Source organism: Limulus polyphemus, unplaced genomic scaffold, assembly GCF_000517525.1.
Source record: "Limulus polyphemus unplaced genomic scaffold, Limulus_polyphemus-2.1.2 Scaffold1320, whole genome shotgun sequence".
NCBI lineage: Eukaryota > Metazoa > Arthropoda > Merostomata > Xiphosura > Limulidae > Limulus > Limulus polyphemus.
The window spans coordinates 233901-248444 of NW_013666930.1; the positions used below are offsets into that span (position 1 = coordinate 233901).

The 14544-nt window shown below is 32.7% G+C and overlaps 1 protein-coding gene across 4 annotated transcripts in view; it reads left to right on the forward strand.

The window, feature by feature from the left end:
* LOC106463081 (serine/threonine-protein kinase WNK1-like) overlaps nt 1-14544 on the forward strand; it is a 110824-nt gene that overhangs the window by 87966 nt on the left and 8314 nt on the right. For 3 of the 4 annotated variants that reach the window (XM_022390491.1, XM_022390493.1, XM_022390492.1), the window contains exons 11-18: nt 989-1232; nt 2782-2982; nt 4912-5139; nt 5765-5869; nt 7987-8192; nt 8806-9004; nt 10338-12813; nt 13144-13547. In XM_022390491.1, the coding sequence (XP_022246199.1) occupies nt 989-1232; nt 2782-2982; nt 4912-5139; nt 5765-5869; nt 7987-8192; nt 8806-9004; nt 10338-12813; nt 13144-13547 (4063 nt within the window). The remainder of the gene's footprint in view (nt 1-988; nt 1233-2781; nt 2983-4911; nt 5140-5764; nt 5870-7986; nt 8193-8805; nt 9005-10337; nt 12814-13143; nt 13548-14544) is intronic. The other variant, XM_022390494.1, reaches the window with a different exon arrangement.

Here is a 14544-nt window from a genome sequence, read left to right on the forward strand (position 1 = left end):
TTGCCTACTAAGAAAGTTAGTAGTCGGTAATCATCAGGTTAAGTCTTAAGGTTTGTAAAGCAATGTTTTTCTCATGCTTTTTTTTTTCTTTTTGCATGTTACCAATCCACCATGCAAAGTAATTTTCATTTTAAGATTAAAAATACTTTTGTGCATCAGAAAATTTTCAAATTTCACATGCAAAATCTTTATAATTTCAAGATAGTTGTCAAACCTTTCTTAAGAAAAAACTTAATAATTTATCTGTTATTTGACTGATCTCGTAACCATATTAAAAAAATTAGGAAATGAATATAAATTGTGCCATTTTCGTTCTAGAATGACTACATATCATAATCCAAAAACATAAACGTTTAGACTAAATAGGTTAAATCTCATAACATTATAATATTTATATATATATTTAATATTTTTATTATATTGACCTTTCAGCCATTCCTGGCTAAAAATACAGAAGTTAGAATGATGCGGCACACGTGTACTCATGTTAACCCTATCCAATAATATAAAACTGACCTTTAGTCTTTACAAAGTGACCTGTCTTGGCTGTGTTTTAGTAGACTAGTATTTTGTATATATATGTATATAGATTATTGCTATTTAGAAATAAGTTCTGAAACTTACTTTTCTTAAAACATAGAACAGTAAATAAAGAAGTAAAGCAAACAATTATCTTTTCTAGTTATGACCTTTGTACTCATTTGCTAAGCCTTTTAAAATTTTGCACGTGAAGGATATGAAACAAAATAATTTTTTTTATGTTTTATATATATATATACAGTTGAATAACTAAAAAATCATAAATTACTATATCAATACCATAGAATTCACTATAATTTATCAAGCTTAGTATCTAAGCAGTATTTCAGTCTAAAAAAATATGAAATTTTGAGCAGACTAAAGACACAACCTACCTGGCAGAGATGGCATCCAGTAAAGGTACTTGCTACAGTCCCCTCTAATGTTTATTGTACAATTTCTTTGGTAGCTGTTCCAGTAATGTGGACTCTGCAAGTGAACAGAGTGACATCTCATCTGACATTTCTGTTAAACATGCAGTACGAAAGAAACTTGGTAAGCGTAGACGGACCCAAGATCGGGGTCCAAGACTTACTGTTTTGAGTGTTGATGAGGATAGTGTTGTGGAATGCCTTTTAGAATCAATGAAGAAGACTGTCACTTTCAAGTTTGGTATTGAAGATGTTGTTCCAGAAGAAATATGTAACAATCTGGTAAGTTTATAATAAATGGAAATAAGAATTTGCTATATATGTATATATATTTAGAAAAAGAGAGACTTAAGCCTAGTAGTATAATGTACTGATTGGTGTACTTTCTTTGTTATCTTTCTCCCACACTAGGAATGCTAATAGTACACTATTGATTGGTGTACTTTCTTTGTTAACTTTCTCCTACACTATGGAAGCTAATAGTACAGTATACTTACTGGTGTGCTTTCTTTGGTAACTCTTTTTTGCCTAGTTTAATACTCTGCAGTTAGTTTGTTTTAACATACTGTTAAAAAGCTATAGAAGTATTTATTAAAATAAATGAGAGTTCTTTAGAATAAAATGTATTTTGTGTAGATATATTTATTAAAAATAAAAAACTTAATAAACCTTGATAAATTTTGCAGAAACAATTTCAGCATTGAAAATGTAAGTATACATGCACTGTCCATTTTCTATGTGTATAAATGTTTTTCACAACACATCATTGCCAACTAGTGTGATTAAGTACATCATAGTGCATTAAAAGATACACTTCACATAAAAAATATCAATCATTTGCAATCATTACAATCCCTGTATTCTGACTGCATACCTACCAATTTGGCCAATACCTTACTATTTTATATTTTCAATAGTTGGCAGGTCTAAGGCTAGTGCAGATAGATGTAAATGTGATAGTTTTATGGAACCTATTAAAGGATTTCATGAAAAATGGCATTTAAGAAAACCTTTCTTAAAAGTATTTCACAAATTAATTATGTTGGAAATTTTTTTAATCTTTTACTTTCCACATTTTTTCCTAAACTTGGTTTTGTATAATTTGTTGTGGAATCACAAAAAATGTTTCTTTTGGACCACAACAATATGTATATCTGTTAACAGTAATTCTTAATATACTTTAAGTTGGCAACATATTAACTCAAATTACTGACTCGTTTGGATGCTGTCCACTACTTGCGGGGTCCACATAATGTATCAGACTGAGTAATTTTGTTTTTGTCTGTTACAACACTCAGATTATAGAATTGACCAAACAATTTGGGTGAAATTATTAATTTTTGTATAAATTATATGGGTTCACATCAGTAAATAGTCAATTGTGATGTTGATGGCATTTTTGTGTACATTGTTACATGTGACTTGTGATTAGGGACCTTGTAACCAACAGCCATGAACCCACAGGCATAAATAGTTCAGAATAATGTGTTTAAAAATAGCTGATGTAGTTTGTATCAATGTTATCAGTAATTCTGTTGTTAAAACTAACACATAAATAATTGAAAGTAAATCTGAAACTATATAATGGTTTATGTACTTTTAGAAATGGGTAGGATACTATATATTACATTGTTATAGTTTCCTTTTTTTTTTTAATTGTTGAATGTTGACCTATTAAATATGAACCTTGCCATCAGTTTGCTAAAGGTTTCAGTGAAATGATACAATTGTTCTTCATGTAAAAGTTTGGAATTCCCCAGTGGATATTGAAAGTTTCTGTGTAGGTGTTTTTTTTTTGACAATTAAGGATTTTTATCTCCTTATTAAATAGGTGATGACTCAGTTACTTGCTGAACACCATGCAGATATTTTTATTGATCAGATTGAGGAGATTGTGTCTCAGCTAAAAGAACATCCAGACAAGATTCCAGTTGTTCATATAGGTGAGGTCCATGTTCCAACATCCACATCAAGTCCTGTAACAGGAAGACGTCCAGGACTAAGAGAGCAGCTGGATTTGGACCACATCAAGGTACTGACAAGTTTCTCTGACTGCTTTCACCTATAGATTGTGTAAATATCAAACAGTAAGGTAGACCAATTACTTAATGCCAGAATTGAGGAAAACAAAACAATTGTATATTTCACAAGTACATCATTTATTATGACTGTGGTTTCACCAATAAAAATATCATCAGGTACAGGTTACTGGTGAAACCGTGGTCGTAATAAATGATGTATTTGTGAAACGTACAATTGTATTGCTTTTCCTCAATTCTGTAATTACGGAGTTTCACAAAGTACCGACAATTTCAAGTATCAATTACTTAATGCTTCCATGGAATGAAAAACGAAAACTTTGATGTGGGAAATTTGATTACAATACTACCAATTATTTTAAAATTCCTTATACTTCATATCTTGTTTCACACTTGTAACACTGAAGTTAATATTTACTTGTTAATTTACAGCTGTTTTTATTTTGTATACATTTGTGATTACTGCATATTATTACCTGTGTTTTACAGTGTATGATCGCATGCACACATACACACATAAACATGTAGAAACTAACAGTTCCAAGACAATGTGTAAAGCAAAAAAAAGAAGGTAAGCAAATGAAAAAATACATCAAAATTGTAATATCACAGTGAAATGACAAGTTAAGTTTTGGATTGTCTAACTTAGGCAAATTTCTTTTAGATATGATTAAACAATATGTATTTTTGTTTTATACTTGCATGTAAAATTAATCAAAACCTGACAGTTCCCTGAATGCCATAAAGGATATTATATATATATGTATGTGCGTGTGTGTGTGCTTCAGTCTTTGTCTGATGTGTAATGAAAAACCTTAAGGGCTTTTAATTCTGAACTTAACAAAACATAGACCAAAGGTTCCCAAACTAGTTTGTGAGCTCCCATCAGGCAGTCTGTAGAAAGGTTTCATAATTAGAAAAGAAGAGTTCATGGATCCTAGAGCAGACCGACACTTGAGACCTTATAAATTTAGCTATATAAGCAAGGAGAATATGTATAAATTAAGTGGAAATGTCTGAAATTCTCTGTTATATGGTTTTTTAATTAGTGGGAAAATGTATTCTTTACTTGAAAGATTTTGCATATTGTAAAATAATGATCTGCCTGCTGGTTTCTCTACAAAAGAAGAAGAGTGCTTTTTAGAAGCTTTCAGTTATGAAACATTAAGGTTAGAATTTTAAAGAAATCAACTATTAGTTTTGGATCCAGAGAGCTAGAAAGTACCCAGAACTTACTGACAAAGCAGTTTGTTTTCTGATGCCATTTTTTACTACATATACCTGTACAAGATGAGATTTTAATCTCTTAAAACCCTGAAATCTAAATACAGAAGCATGGTGAATAATGAACCCGACCTGAGGTTAAAGCTGATGAACATTATACACAACAGTATATAATTTTACTCACAAACAGGTTCATCCATTGCATTAAAATGCAGAAAGGTGAGTCTGTGGTTAATATTAGTAATTTCAGTGGTTTTTTAAACCCTTTTTTTGTTGTGTTAAATTGTATTATTATGTGGTACATCAAGTCCACACAAACACAAAAATTCTGGTGATCTGCAATCAAAAGAGTTTGGGAACCAGTGATCTATATAGTTCTATGCTTCCAATCACTACGTATCTACTGAAAACTTCAGTTTTAATATAGCATTAACATGTCTGTTTTGAGCTGTAGAATAGTTGAGTAAACGTATGATATGATATGATACAATTATGAAAAAAATTAAGTTTAATAACTTCTCTGAAACCTGCAAGATGTGTTCTTGATGGGTAGACAATTCTGAAAGATCATTAATTTTTCTTTACTTAGAAGATAATAACTGCTCTTTAAGTGTAAATTTCTATGGTGGTGATGTTTTAATTCTTTATCAATACTTACTTGGTTGTGTCTCATGATTAAACTGTATTTATTGCTCCAGAAATGCAGTTTTGATAGTCAAGATGGCAGTCTTCCTTCAACTCCTAAAGTAGATGGTGAGAGGGAATTCTGCCCAGCATCATGTGGATCACCGGCACACAAGCCCCATTTCCAGTCTGTCATACCCTCCTCTCCGCAGGTTGAGCTAGGAACTCGTCATTCTTTCCATCCAACAGCATCTGAAGGAATTGTAGCTAGCCCACAAGCACCAGCCACTTCACTACCTCAGGTTTGAAAAAAAAACTTAGTTAGTATTGAAAATTAATAACTATATGTGAGCTATGTTTGGTTCAAGTTCTTTTTTCGTATAAAGGAAAGATTGCAAAATCAGGAATATGTAATCTTCCTTACCCATTAGTTTATTGGATTTGTTTTTGTAACAGTGTTTGTACTAATTATAAACCTGGTGGATACTTCTGGATCGCCCAAATGCCAATAGTGATTTGTTCTATGTTTGAAGTGAACATGAAAATCTAAAGCATGCTTTTAATAAAACTAATTGTAGAGAAAGAAAAGATTAGAGATAAGGATCATCGGCAGATTGACAAAACAGTTTTGAATATTTTGAGCAGTAATCTGAAGTTAATCATTATAATTAATTTCAAAAATTGAACCACATGTAGTTTTTGCCTAAGTTATTTGCCTATATCTTTATATTTTGAAAAGTTCTGATAAGTTTCACACAAGTAATATGAAATATATACATTTCATATACTTTTTTTGGATATAGAAACATCACGTATTAATGTCTTTTCTTGGAATAAAGTGGTTTAAAAGAGATAAATTTGTTTAGCATTTTAATTTAAAAAAAATTATTAATCTACATTATGACTTGTGCTATTTCATTACCAAAGGCAGTTCAAGTGGGATCAAGATTTATGGTCAGTCCTGTTGAAGAATATCGTTCGTTACATGGTTCTACAACTCCACCAGTATTAGCCAGTGGTCCTGTAGTTCAGGTGATTCTTGAAGACACATTTACTTCTGGTTCATCACTTGGTGTTCCTCATCAACAACTAACACATCTCCCTTTGCCCAATGCTTCTATTGCAACTTTGTTTAAACAAAACACAATAGAATCCAAACAAACTCCCCTTAGAAAACAAGGCCTTAGTATGCCAAACTTTCAAGGACAGTTTGTCTCAAGACCAGTGTCTCCGGTGTCATTTGAGCCAGTGGTGACTCAGTCATCTCATAACATTGACTATGTCTCTTTCATAGAGTCACCTACAGTGTTAACTTCATCATTTCCTAGTGATCCTCTCTGTGTTGTCACTGATTCTTTTCTAACTGCTGCACCTTGCACATTTCTAACATTTCCTGTCCACCGTGTACCTTCCTTATGTAAGCGTCTTCCTGCTTCTTTGGTTGTTGGGGAATTCAGGATTTGTGTGAGTAAAAGAACTTGCTTCTATGTCTTTCACATTATATTTTACTGTGCAAATTGTTTCAAATTTAACCTTTTTTTAAGCTGTATTATTAGTCTTACTAACTATGTGAGTGTCAGTTAAGTTCCGTGACTTAAATATACAAGTTACACAGAAGCGATAATGTTAGTAAATAAGATCTTGAATTTTAGTTCTTGACCAAGTACATGTTTAATGGTAGAATAAAACATCTTTTCTCAGTTAATTCAAGTATTGTAAAAATTATTTTTTTAATTGGTAATATACTTGGCAAAATTTAGATTGAATAATAGTTATGGTAAAATTAACCACAGATAAATGGACAGTTAAAACATTTTTACTGAAATAAGGTTTTTAATAAGATGAGTATTTTGTCATCCTAGATTTTTAATTAAACAAAACAAATGATATTTTTAGGTGATATCTCTTTAACCTTTTACAATTCATGAACAGGTATAATACCTTCTCTAACCTTGCATTGATCAAAATTGATAACTCATAAAAGTCACCATATCTGAAACACACACTTCAAACACATAGCATGATAATATTGGACACTTTAAAATATATATTTGAATACTTACTGCACTTTTACACGACTCGCATAACTGTTGACCTGAAAGTCACTTTTCATACACATTGTAGGCCTAATGATGTCACTTTGTTGAAAGAAATGGTGAAATTAGAATACAGTATAAAGTATTAAAATTAATATAAATAGATAGTATTTATCTCACTTTATTTTATGAAGAAACCTTGTACATTTCCTTCATTTACTAGTTTACTTACATCTATTCAAAACATACCTAATGATACTTACCTTTGACCAAGGGCAAAATACAATACTGTCCTTCACTATGGCTTTGAGTTATAAAACTTGAGTTCTTGTATACAGAAAATTAGTGCCAACACAATTACTTCAGTAAAATAATAAACCTGAAAGGAAACTCATTCAGTTAATTTATTACCTTTCTGTAGCATATAAATAATATAAAACCCTTTCTAACTTACAAGACAAAAACCCACTTAGGCTCAAGGTGCCTTGAAATGCAATAAGAAATTTTACATCTTTAATTTGTAGTTTGACTATACAAGGAGGTAAGGTAACTCTATGGCAAATAATTGCAAAAGAGAAAGAAAGTAATCCCAGGTTTCTGTCAATATATTCATAATTTTGTCAGGTTTAGAAACTTGAAAACTAAATCAAAACATGCAGGTAGATCTTGACATCACAAACTTCAAAAATATAAGCCTCAAACAAATGCAGAACTGCTACATTTGCAACTTAGTTTCATACACTGGCAAGTTGTATCTGTTTTGGCAGGAAATTTAATGATTTCCACTATCTAACTAATAATAATTACAACAGAGGGGGGACAAAATCGAAAATTAGGTCTAGAAGTTTTGATTTTTTTATTTCATTGCAAACAAATGTTACTAAAACATCAAAAGAAAATTTAAAATCTCAACATTTTATTAATGATTTCATTTTTAAGTAATTTGAGGGTAAAAATCACACTTAATTTTTCCAAACTTGGTGTGTTATTTTGCCCTATAATAACCCAAAACACTGGGTAGGAAAGGGTTAAGGTATGTACATATATATATATATATATATATATATATATATTTATTTATTTATTGTGATTTATTTTCTTTGAAACTAACAGGGAGATGCATCTGTTAATGAAACGAGAAAAGTAGGTAAATTAATAGATGCTGGTGACAAGCAAGTGCATGGAACAAGCTTTACAGGTTTGCAATCTCAATACAGAACTCCAGAAAATATCACTACCAGTGAGGCCAGTACTCTGACAGATGATGGATGTTCTACTCAGAGTGAGGTAGATACAGACACAAGACATCCAGAGCTTAGGTTTGTTTTAAATATTTTGTATGTTTTGTATCTAATGACATAAGGTTTAAGAATTCCCTGTCAGGTGTTAAGTCATTTGTGATTTTTTTTTAATATTCAAACCAATTTTCTTATTGTTCATTATGTAGTTTATCTGATGCAGATAATCATACTAGATTTTGACTAAGCATCTGTTGAGATAGAACTTGGCTTAATGTAAATATAAGTTCATTACAGTTTTCCTGAAAACACTTCTAAAAATATTTAAAACTGTGTGTAAAACATCCACCCTATACTTAATGCTACAATTGTAGTACCTATCTCAAATGTCGAAGAAAAACAATCCAAGGTAATCATTGACAGAATTTTGGTTGGGGACTTTTGAATTTTTAAATGATTAAGTTGAACTGTAAATAGAGGAAGTTCAATTTAACACTCTTTGAATGGTTTCCAGTTCTTTGTAACTGATGTAGTTACAGCACAAATTTGGTAACTGATATCCAGCCTTGTCCTTAGCAAGAGTTCTTGTTGGGAACACTTGGATGAATATTGGTATTTTCAGTGTACTATTTTTCTTTTTAACATATTATGTATTTGTTTTAAAACACTGTATATCAAAATGTTTTTATTGCAGCACTAATAATCATGCTGCTCAGCACCAATCCCAGAATCTGCCTCATGTTCCTGACCTCAGTAGTCTACAGCAGAAACTAGCCGAGTTGACCTCGGTTGTGACTTGTAGTAGTTCTGCCACATCGACAGTGGACAGTGAACTGGAAAGCAGGCAGATGATACCATTATCTTGTGTGTCAACCCAACATAATATAACATCCGTAAGCCTTTGTATCTTTTCAATTTGCTAATTGTATAATGGTTTAAGAATGCACACAAGTTTGGCTTGATGTAAAATAACAATTTTATCATAGAGGCCACAATTGTTATGGAAACCACAAAGTTAAATAAGGTATTAAATTTTGCAAATATTTGTAGAACAGACTGCTATAAATGCTTTTTTCTTCAAATTCAAAAATGCAGTACATGGCATGTGCTGATCTCAAAAGTGAGTCAAAACTGTTGACAGTTCTTAGCTATAACAAAAATTTCTTTACTGTTGATTAACAGTTCAACTTTACAGTACTTAAGCTCATTTATTGTTTTACTTGTATAATTTTAATGTTGATAAGTGTACTTAATAAGAAATGCCTTTATTAGATAAAATCTTGGTTTTTGTGTACTGAAAATAGTAATGCGTGGTGACTGTACCATGGGTTTTTAATTTTATGTGATGAAAATTACCATGTAGAAATATATACTTGATTTTAAAAAGTTTCAATGAGTTATTTAAAGAATATAAAAATAGTTTATTTTTCTCTGCAATAATTTTGTTCTTATTAATATGCTTTTGCAATAAATCTAAATTTAGAAATAGCTTAAAAGTTTGTCTTATCCCAGTAAATGTTTCCAAGTTCTCTTATAATAAATGGAATTGGGCTTGTTATTTTTAAGTCTGTTTAATTTTTCAAGAGTCACAGATTGCAGTTTTATGGACTAGTTTTATTTTGATGTCACTTTATTGTAATAGCTGGGTTCAACACACAGTAGAATTATTATAAGAGTGATTTCAGTGATTGACTGGGTCAAGGGAATCCCACATTATTACAATTTTACAATCATCTTATTCAATTAGAAAACATACCCACAATCAAATTAATATAAGTCTTTTTGTATTTTGTACATTTTTCAGATGGGTAGCACTCACTTTCTTAAAAGTTGTTTAGTTGGTACATTTCTGTACTTCTGTGTTTTGGCATTACCAATAAGATTTTAAAAAATATTTACTCTTCCATCTTCTTGTTACAAACACACGGTAATTTGAAACTAAGAGAAACTTTTTGTTGTTGTTTGTTTTCTTTTCTTTCATTTTAAGTATCAAGGCAAGATAAACATTTAAATGATTGGCAAGAGCTTGTAGTTTAATACTTTCTCTAGTTACACGTATTGAAAACATGAAGCTTAAGAACTAAATTTAAAGTAATTAAGTATAACTCTTTATTCAAATTGGAGAATTTCTCTCTTTCTCTCTCTCTTTTTTTTTTTTTTGTTTGTAGTAAATGTATTCCAATTCTGTTTGCTGTACTTTATTAAGCAAATTGTATTTTGTTTCAGACACCATGTGTGGAATCGTCTCCAAGTACTAATGTAGAAGTGGTTGCTGGAAAATTGGCAGTAGATACAGTGGAATCACCTGTCACTATGATCACTTCAGAAGACAATATTTCAATGATTCAAAGTAAGGGTCCCGAGTCTGTTAAAGGCTGCTATCAACCAGAGACATTTCAAATTAGTGGACAATATGTGCAGTCCGTTGTTGTTTGTGAAAGTGATATGACCACTAATCAAGGAGGAAGTCATATATCACAACCAGTACCACAGGATGTTTCTGCAGTCAGTCAAATTAGAGGTAAAAAAATGCAGCCAGTAGTTCTCCCACATGCTGTTGCCATAAACAGCCAGCTTGGAAGTCAAGTATCACAGCCATCAGCTGTCACTCTCGTTTCTACTATCAGCAATCAGCTTGGAGGTCAACTACCACGATCAGTAGCTGTTCCTCCCTCTACTACTATCAACACTCAGCTTGGAGGTCAACTACCACAGTCAGCAGCTGTTCCTCCCTCTACTACTATCAGCAGTCAACTTGGAGGTCATCTACAGCAACCAGCCACTATACTTCTCTCTTCCAATCTATGTGCAGATAAACTATCACAGCCAGGAGTTATTCCTCACTCCACGACTATCATTGGACAACAAATACCAGAGCCAGCTGTTGCCCCAGTGTTGGTTAATAACACCTGTGAACTATCACAGAACTCAGTTGATCCTCATTCCAGTGCTACTACCAGTCATCTTGAAAATCAAGTACCTCAAGTGTTGTTCCCTTCTACAGTTGTTACCACCATACAGCTTGGAGATCAGTTGCCACAGACAATAGTTGTCTCTAAGTCTACTATTACCAGTGCAGATTTTGGAAAGCAAACTGTTCAACCATTAAGTGTACCTCAGACGTTTTCTACTACAAATCAGTTGGAAGGACATGTAATACAACTTAAAGTTGTACAGCCTACTGCTGACATTGATAAACTTAAACACCAGCTTAAAGAACAAGCAGTTATTGTTACATTGGGTGATTATGAGAATCAAATGGCAAATTCAGTGGGTATGAAAAATACAAACATTGTCTCTCAGTCTGCTCTTCACACAAAAGAAGTAAACCATATAGAGTCCCTTACATCAGATCATTTAGTGGATCAGAAAGAACTATTAGTAGCATCTACTGTTAATAGTAGTCAAACGACTGTGCTGGGTGCTAAAACAGAACCCTACCAGCAGTCAAACATCTCTCATCAGACCTCTGTAGGATCAAAGGATGCACCATCTACTATATCAAGTACTGCACAAGCTTGTGTTTTTAACTTGTATAATAAACCGCTGTCAGGAGCAAGTACAGTTGGTACTCAGTGCATAACTAACAGTTCTGTATCTGGTGAAATGGGTACAGCAGGTGTTCAATCATTAGGATTATCAGTAGTGTGTTGTACATTGACCTTTCCAATTCCATCCCAACCAACCTTTGTTATAAGTACTGCTACATCAGGTTCTTTTTTCTCAGAGACAGGCATTGTTTCTCAGTCATGTATTGCTACATCAGGACACCAAATAAAGGAAAAAGATTCACTTCCTTTTTCTTCCACATTAGATAAAGATGCAGTACATTCATCTACCCCAGGGATAGAATCAATGACTTTAAATGCAGAATTCCAACCTCCTTTGAATTATGGAGGAAACACAAGTACACCTTTGTTTGTATCTGTCACTAGTGTTATGTCCCATTTACCTTCTGATGCTATAGAGACTGTGTCATCACGTTCCAAAGCTCTTCCATCCCTGTCTTCTCATTCAGATGCTGTGACACCCCGAAAACTAGCAGTGGCCACTAATCTTGAAAATTTAAAACTAGAACTTCAAAAATTACATAATGTAACTAGTGCTTCTGCTGGTTTAACTGCTAACTTTGAACAAGGTTTGCAAGCTATCTTTGCACAGACTGTACCAGCACAAACTATCACTACACCAGCACATTCCCATCCCCAAGTGTTGTCCCATGTCCATTCTGAGATATCTGGATCCCAGCAGAATTCAGTTTTGGACATCTTACCTAAGCTTCATCATCCTTTGTCAGGCCAGGTTCTTCCTCCACCCCACTCTCAGCCTCAAACCCCTGCTGCAGTCATGGAAATGGCAGATGTCACTGAGTCCCACTCATGCAATATCACACCTGGACAGCCATCTCTTCTGAAACCTGAATTCTTTCTTCCTGTTGCTTCTCTTGCCAACAGTGTAGTTTTTCCATCTTTGCAGCTTCAATCAGCTTCTGTCACTCATGGTTTTCCAAGTCACATTTTACAAAGCCCATCTTCAAGTGTGTTATGCACCACTTCATGTGGAAATCCATTGTTTCAGCAAGCTTCATCTACTGAGATTCCTTCAGCTGTTGATGTCACTTTGTCTTCTTCACCTGTCTCATCTACTTGTAGTGTCAGTACCCAAATGCAACCTCCTAGCTTCTCATCCCATCTCTTGCCAGGTATTCCATCATTCTTCCTGCTTTATTGAAAAAGTGCTACCTAACCTTTCCCTGTGTTTTTTTGTACCTAGAAGTTCTTAAATGTTACTGTTTGTTATTATTTGAACAAGAGTTTTGCAGTAATGCAATATAGTGTTCGTGAATAAGAACAACTATTATATATTGCTTGTCTTAAAAATTTTCTATATTTTATAACAATGCCATTTTAGTTTAATTGTTATAAATAAAATCACCAAAATAACAGTATACATCACACAATAGATCTGTTCAAATTTTTCTTCAAAAACATTATCTAATTTACTTAAAGTTTAAATTGTTTTCCCCTTATAGGAAACACAGCTTCACAGCAAACTCTCACAAAGGGACAACAGACTAGTAGGTTTTCTCGGTTTTTAGTAACTCCAGTGAGAGAAGTACATCAAGATGAGCCTGATTCCATTTTTGAAAACACTTGTCTTTCTCTAGAACCAAATGGTGAATCATTAATGAAGAGTAGCTTTGAGGCAAATGTAAATGAAGCCACAAAGTATCAATTACAAGGCAGCAACTCAACCTCTGAAGGCTCCAATCTAGCCTATCAGTGTGGCCGTTTCAGTGTAAAACCAGTTAACCAAGAGAACCTCGCTGGCATTCCTTTTCAACCATCAGTTTGCAGTACTGAAAATAGTGCCAGTTTCAATCCATTATCTGTGGTAGCACCTGTCCAAGATGAAGTTAGTCAGACTAGTCCAGAGGTGAGAATTTTTATAAAATCTTATTAGAAAGTGGTCTTACTGAATATATTCAGATTAAATTAGATAAAGTCACAAGAAATCTAGATGTCACAATACAGTGTAGCCCCGTTATAATGCGATCGTTGAGGTCCATAAAATCTCATAGCGAAACAAACCGAGTTGCTCTAAATCGGGGTTTTGTAAAGATACACTTAAAATATTAAAAGTTATTAGTATGTAAACTATAACGAGGTTATGGTTATGAGGTCAGTCCCAGAGACCGAGCCCGTGTCGAAAAAGTTAATGACCCATCGCGCTATATCCAAATTCGCGTTAAATCGGAGCGTGTAACATCAGGGTTTCACTATATAATGCTCTCTTTTAATTTTTATTGTTCAAATTGTTTTAGTCCTCATTACCGCAGGTACAAAATAGTGCTAATAAACATTTGTTATATCTGAGATTGTATTTTAAGTTATGATTATAGGATTTTATATCATCATCCTGCAACATACATTTGTTGCTGTTTATTTTTAAGAAGGGTAATGAAAGAGACATAAATACAGCAGACAGATCTTTTTGACCATAATATTGGTCATTAAGGAGCAAAGGTTGGCAGTTAGCTGTTGCTTTGATTGTGAAACAGACTAATGTATATGTATTTGATATTAGAGCATGAAATAACAAGTGTTAAGTTTCGTCTAGGTAATGCTCATGTAATGTAAATACACTGTAATGTAAATTTAATTTCTTCTCAAATAGACTACCACTAAAGTTATATCTGTTAACTTAATCCTTTTGCAAAGGTTTCATGTATTTTACATGACCTTGTAACCATGGTATAACAATGAAGGTTTACATACTGTAACTCTAAAAGTATGTAATATAGCTTCACAAAATTTGGCAAAGTTGCAGTAAACATCACAAGTCTTTTGTAGACAAAAAAATCAAAATTTCTATATATATATATATATATATATTTATACTAACAATTTGTCCATGAATATATGCATATTCT